Source organism: Vicia villosa, unplaced genomic scaffold (assembly GCF_029867415.1).
Source record: "Vicia villosa cultivar HV-30 ecotype Madison, WI unplaced genomic scaffold, Vvil1.0 ctg.000060F_1_1, whole genome shotgun sequence".
Lineage (NCBI taxonomy): Eukaryota > Viridiplantae > Streptophyta > Magnoliopsida > Fabales > Fabaceae > Vicia > Vicia villosa.
In genome coordinates, this window is record NW_026704990.1 from 1,355,488 (window position 1) to 1,362,400 (window position 6,913).

Below are 6,913 nucleotides of genomic sequence, written 5' to 3' on the forward strand. Positions count from 1 at the left end.
GCAAAAATTCTTATTAATGTTCTCTTCCGTAAAATCTCGTAAAAAATGAAATAATGAGGGACATGCGTATTAGAGAATGCACACCTAAAATTTTAATCTGTTTTGTGAAAAAATACAGACAAAACAAACATGTCTACAGAGTGAAATTCATTTTGTCACTCCTATCTCTAAGTGCATTAATATTTTAAAGGAAGAAAAAATAAATGTCCAGGATTTATTCAATTAATGTAGACTATATAAGCTCACTTAATGTAAAAGTATATGTATTAAGTTTAAGTAGAATTTATCCAAGAATATTTGAATGAGATAGTAAGAGATTTCTCTAAACTTAATTAGAGATATCATTTCATCATTTGAACCTAGGACCTATGCAAAACTCAGATGTTTATTATTTTTTTAACCATATGTTATATTAGTATATTATTATTAATTTATTTAAAAAAATTATAAACAAAGAGGAATTTTTTCTGTATAAAAAAAATAAACAAAGACTAATTTAGTAATAATTATGTTAAGAAATGTGGTTGGGCCTAACTCAACCCTACAAAACCGGCTTGTAGGGTGAGGATTGCCCCCACTTATAAGGACATGTTTAGGCCATATATTGTCCGATGTGGGACTCTTAACACACCCCCTCACGCCCAGGACTAGACAACTGGAGCGTGGAAATGAACGGTGGGTGGCCCGATAGCGGAAACCATAGAAGGTGGCCCACCGGATCTTAAACGAGGCTCTTGATACCATGTTAAGAAATGTGGTTGGGCCTAACTCAACCCTACAAAACCGGCTTGTAGGGTGAGGATTGCCCCCACTTATAAGGACATGTTTAGGCCATATATTGTCCGATGTGGGACTCTTAACAAATTACATATAAAATATTCACATTAATTACATTATAATTTTTTAAAATATATAATATAATTTTGTAAATAGTGATAGAGTAACTCCTAATTCCATTTCACAAGCTTCTTTGCTGTAATCAGAAAACTCAACCGAAAAATCGGTTAGAACTTCCCATGGCAGATCAAATAGTAGAAATAAGGTTAGGGTATAGATTTGGTATTCGGAGAGTTAAATTCGAATGAAGATAAATGCAGCCAGCAACTGTAAATCGGAACATTCGTTTTCAAAGATTTTGCGCCAAAATCTCAAATTTTCAGGTTTTATCAATTTCTTGTGATGCAATATTTCATATTTGTATTGCTAGCTTTGTTCAAGCCTCAATGTTTATGATTCATTTTCTGAAAATATAAAGTTTACACACATAATAATAATTTTTATTGATGAAATACAATCACAACAATCAAACAAACATGCATAATAACATAACCATACATAGGGATGAGGGAATAGGGTTCCTTCTCACCGATTATTCATAGTAATAATACAACAACCATATAGTTTTTAGATCGAGACACTGTTGGGAATGCCTCTGAAAGTCAATCCTTCTTCACTAGAAGGATAAAGCAGTGTGTATGGCATCTTCACTGGTCCATATCGGTTTCTCAATGACTCGTCATTGTTCCTTTGAACGAGCTTTTCCTCGATTTCAGCCAACTTCTTTCCAAACTTCTTGAAGGCCTCTACTGGCGCAGAATCAGAAGTCCAGAGGTCACCTTCGATTCTCTGTCCGAGGTATTGTTCATCAGAAGCATGCCTTGATAGTACCTCTATGATGGTTAGGTCTGTAAGGGTATCGTTCTTCGGTGTGATTGTCCGTAAGTACCCTTTCTGGTAGTCCTTAGCAAGCTCTTCGTACTCAGGGGAACCTTTCTCAGGCATGAATCTCCTGCTCTTAGTTGGTCGGTTAAGGATGTATCCTCCATAAGGATACTGTCCAAAATTAACAGCTGCGTGAAGTGCTGAAGCTATCCATATGAGGATGGTGCATGCTTCAATCAGCTCCTTACGAGTTTGCATTTTGAACCACCACGTAGCATTCTTCAAGTCACCGTGACCGACCTCTACAAGTTCTTTCCAGAATGCTTGGAGTTCGGCATCTTGTGCAATAGCAGCATCTGATTTGTAGTAGAAACTCACATATTCTTCAACCCACGACTTGATAGCAGCCCATATCTCTAGTCCGTCAGAAGCATAAGGATAGTCCTCTATCAAAAGGCGGATGCCGTGTGGTGAAGCAGGGTCCTCAACAGCCACTCCTCTGCATAACATAAGAAATATACTTTTTTAGATCAATATCTATTTAGCTGATGAAATATCTAGGATCTAATGTTTTGTAACATTACCTCTTGAGTAGGTCATTAGGTAGTCCTTGTTCAGTGAAAACCCAATCCCTATATACAACAGCAGACAATTCCAAAGAATATCCTCCCCACAAGAATGTTGATTCTATAATACCCTCAGCATTGACCAGAACATTTCTCGCAAGTGAATTTATGTTCATTGTGTCACGGTAGTGCGGAAGCAAAAGTTTGTGAATAGGGTGAACCGCACTAAGGTGTCTGTTTGTTGCTATGATGAACGGCTCAACAACAGCGTGAGTATTCAACCTGTCATACTTGTAGATATCAATAAATAACTTACAGGGTAGATAAACTATATTTGAATGTATAAATCTCATTAGGGAATTTCATACCAATGGCTAACAAGTTGATGATAGCAAGAGTCATTTACAACTACATAAGCTTTTGCAAGTAGCCAAATAGAACCTTCAACACCTTCACTTGCAGGCAAGTAAACTTCACTAAGAGGGCCATAACTATCATCTTGAGGACGCGGCTTACTTAGCTCAATAGCCAGTGGCTTTAAAGTTCCATCGTTTTGCAAGAAAAGGAAGGTCCTAGTAGCATAGGCCTTTGTGTCGGTTGCGTTTATTTTCCTCAAATATGGATATACCGTGTCATGGTGATCAAGGATGTACAGCCTATTGTTTCGGATAGCCTATTCAACATAATATAATTAAGTCACATTGATCATTCGAATCAATTCTCTAGAAAAAAGTAATAGCATCAATTCTTCATAGTAATGTTAAATTGTGTTATTACCTCTTCTAGAGTGACCCCACCCATGTTTGGCTCCAAATGTCCTTTGGTTACAGTGCTGGTATTATCACCATATAGTTGTCTATCTAGCTTGCTCTTTGCTGGGAACTCCTGCATTAAACATATCGAGCAACAAGCTTAGCGATTACAATGTAGCATAAAAAACAGACAAAATAGTCTTTTGATGTAGCATAAACAATGTTAAACTATCAAGTTTACCGCAAGTTTTTTGATGATGTGTGGATTGACACCGGCAATCATCTCCCTTGCAAATTCCGCATCAGTCATCCATGCAGAATGATCAACTGCTCAAATTAAATTTTTTGAAAGATCAGTGACTTTCTAGTTTCTATTATCGTGTTCGTGTTTGTATATATAATGACAAGACAAGGAATGTGTGACTAATGTATACCTTGAACCACTTTAGGTTTTGAAAACTTAAGGGCCGCTGCACCATCAGATCGAAAAATTTCCTTGAACAATGGTATTGGGCTTATGTCGCTAAGAAAATTGGTAGGTACCTTAATTCCACCTTCATAAAGTGAGCGCACATCTTCAAAGGTGTTAAACTCGGGTTGCTTGAGTTGTAATGTAACCACAGATCTTAATTGAGGTATGAGATTTTGAGATGCTGATTTGAGTATGTAAGCAAGAAAGTCTGACGACTTCAAGTGACCAAATGATTCATCTCTTGGAAGGTAAACAAAGTCGCTCCGACTCTCACTTTTAGGATCTGTACACATATCATAGCAAAAGATGTGTTGGCAAAACTAGCACCATCTCTAAAATCATATTTAGAAACTATTTGGAACAACAAAAGACTTAAGTGCTTAGATAGAACATAAGGTTTAACCTTTCTTAGCTGGTTTTCTGCCTGTTCTGCCTCTACGAGGGTAAGGCAAGGTGCTGGATCCCCCGAGAACTGGACGAGCCAATTTAGCGTTTTTGTCAGGCTCGCCCAAATCATTGTAGACATCATAATCATAGATCCTATCCCATTCCTTGCGCTCTCCAGTTCCATCTCCTCTTAAAGTCTTCAGTTCTTCTTGTCTATAGTAGACTAATGGAGCCGGTGTTTCATTTGGAAGATACGTCTACATTTATATTTATTCGATTTGATGGTGTCATGTTTTGAGAAATAATTATATCAACGATAAATAAAATTAATATTTAACGATTCAAAAGAATCTGAATATGTTTCTTACCTTGTTAGCGAAAAAGATGCGGTCACTTTTATATTTCTTATCATTGTAAATCCATGAGTTGCAAACAAAGTGGATGCTTCCATGGTTGGGAACATCTTCAAGGGTCAAACTCACAAGGAAGAATTCATGTTGCATGAAATTCTCAATATAAAATGCTCCTGGAATTCCCATATCACTGTTCCATTCAAAATGAATAGTATAGGCAGATTGCCCTGCTCCCAATGTTAGTATTGAGGTAAGAAGACCCTCCAAAAATGTTTGCTTTCCAACTTTTCCTTTTCCACTTCCTACACAAATTTCAGAAAGTAGATTTTCAGTTTCAGAAATTATGATTCTCTAGTTAACAACTTTGTAATATCTATTTGTTTTCTTAAAACTCGGTATTAAGTAAAATAACCAATTAATTCGGAGGGTAAACTCATTATCGTTCACTAGCAGAGGTCTAACTAAAGTCCGAGTAAAATTTATGTATAAATCGACTCAAAACATAATTTGAACATAAGATCTAAAGAATAACACACTTCTAAATCTCAGATCTTAACTACCAAATCAATTCATAATGGTTAACTTTGTTCTAGCTATTGAAAATCTATTTTATTTTTTTATAGCAATGTTTTTCTACTCAAATAATCCGGATTGTTTTAGTAAAAATGGTTAATTGATTATTAAAATTAAATTTTTTATATCAAAGTGGTTATTTTAAAAAATTTTAATGATAAAAATCGAAAAAAATTTTACCAAAAAACTTAGATAAATAATTTATTTCTATATATGAAAATAAGAAACTAAGGCTAATCTTAGAACATAGTTGCTGGTGGGTGACTCTGTTAGAGCTCATAAATTTGGAAGTGAGAAATGAATTCCTTTATGAGTATAAGTCAAAATCACCTACAAGTAGGGACTGAAAGAGATCTCAACCCTATTATCACACAACTTGACAACATTGTAATTCATTTCTAAAAATAGAAACTAATATAAAATAATTTCTTTTTAAAATATACAAAATAGAATACATTTTTAATTTCTATTTAATTGTCTCAATAAGTTTGTCTTTATTAAATTCTTATCTTTTATGAATATTTGAGTGAAAATAATTATCACTTTTACAAATATCTGAGTGGTTTCACTTCTTGGCAAGGCCTAAAAGGCAAAATCAGTCTATATTAAAAGATAAATACTAAAACCGATTTAAAAAAATTATACATGTTATATATTAAATTTAAAAGATCATGATTTTATAAAGATCAAAAACATATATAATGTGTAAATAAATAAAACATATTTTATTTTAAATATTTTTTTCTTACATAATTAATCAAATATAAATTACTTCTTCCGTCCCACATTATATATAATAATATTTGTCAACTTTACAAATAAATAAACATCATAAATGAAATACTGATTTTATCAAATTATTCTAGGTAAATATTACAGTGTTTACCACTATTATAAGAAATATAATCATTTGAGAGTGATTTAAAAAAACAGTTGATAAATGATAAAATTGTAAAAAAAAAATATTAATAATACATGAAAAGTAAAAAAAAATGTCAATTAGAATGAATTATTTAGGCAAATATAACATAATCTATTATGAGATGAGAAGTATATCTTATTTTATGTAACTATTTAGATAGTTTTTTAAGTTCAATTTTTTAGAAGCTTCCATTAAGATTCTAGTTAAATTAAAATATGCTGTGTATGAGCATCAAATAATAAATTTTAGCTTAATGGCATTATTATAGATTTATCATAAAGATGATTATTTAACATTATATTGAGAAAGAAGTTATTATGTTACCATCAGCACTTGTGGCACTAATCAACTTAAGAGCCACAGAACGTCCAACAAATGAAGTAGCAGTATCAACAACAGTCCCAATGGCACCACCAATGGCACCAAATGCACCACTCACTATACCAGTAGGACTCTTAATTGCAGTGAGAGCATTAATATCTAGCACATTCTTTTGCATCAAAATCACTGTTCCCTTCAGCTTTTGGCCTCTGTTGATGATACCTGTTACACCTGAAAACATCTTTGCTAGTTCTTAAACAAATGAGTTTAGTTTGGTGAATGAGAGAAATGTTGATGGGTTTTTACTAAGGAAGTGTTCACTATTTATAGAGTTGGAAGATGTGTTTGGATAATGAAGGTTTGTTATGATCTTTCTTTTGAGCCACTCATTTGCAACACGTGTGAAATACTCTCTAGACTATATCTATGTCTCGTGGGAAATAAAATAATAATATATCTTAGTTGTATCATTCTTTTGATTGGGGATGTCTCTGTTTTAAGTATTATTATATAAGTTTAAAGTCCCAACAACACATATTCTAAACCATACTTATACTAGTATCTCAATATATAATATTTAATTAATTAAAAATTAATATATATGTCATCAAATTTAAATATTTGTCTTGATTTAAGATTTGTCTAAATATTTTTTGAACTCTTAATTTAATAATTCAATTGTTGTTCTCTACCAAGAGGAATAATTTACATAAAATGTGCAAAGATATAGACGTGACCTCAATCAAGCTTGAAGCAAACAATTTTGATCTCTAACCGACCGTCGATCTAATTAGACGATGATTTGCACGAAATTTCGGATCAAGCGGGAGAGGTTCTAATCGACCTCTTTATATATAAAACTCTTCATGCGCTGAGACTAATGTATTTCACTCACCCTCACACTT

At 33.2% G+C, this 6,913-nt stretch overlaps 1 protein-coding gene across 1 annotated transcript; it reads right to left on the bottom strand.

Annotated features, from left to right (window-relative positions):
- Window positions 1-1,255: 1,255 nt before the first annotated feature.
- Window positions 1,256-6,307, bottom strand: LOC131623364 (linoleate 9S-lipoxygenase-like). Its single transcript, XM_058894378.1, has 9 exons — window positions 6,012-6,307; window positions 4,208-4,494; window positions 3,856-4,096; window positions 3,415-3,735; window positions 3,222-3,307; window positions 3,006-3,113; window positions 2,597-2,901; window positions 2,247-2,510; window positions 1,256-2,161 (listed from the first exon to the last, which is right to left on the bottom strand). The coding sequence occupies exons 1-9, from the start codon at window positions 6,247-6,249 to the stop codon at window positions 1,405-1,407; spliced, it is 2,607 nt and encodes an 868-aa protein (XP_058750361.1). The 5' UTR covers window positions 6,250-6,307; the 3' UTR covers window positions 1,256-1,404.
- Window positions 6,308-6,913: the final 606 nt, after the last annotated feature.

Coding starts and splice junctions, on each gene's coding strand:
- LOC131623364 (XM_058894378.1), bottom strand. CDS start 6,249: ATGTTTTCAGGTGTAACAGGTATCATCAACAGAGGCCAAAAGCTGAAG. Junction 4,097..4,207: donor GCATCTTTTTCGCTAACAAG/GTAAGAAACATA, acceptor ATATAAATGTAG/ACGTATCTTCCAAATGAAAC. Junction 2,902..3,005: donor GTGGGGTCACTCTAGAAGAG/GTAATAACACAA, acceptor TATGTTGAATAG/GCTATCCGAAACAATAGGCT.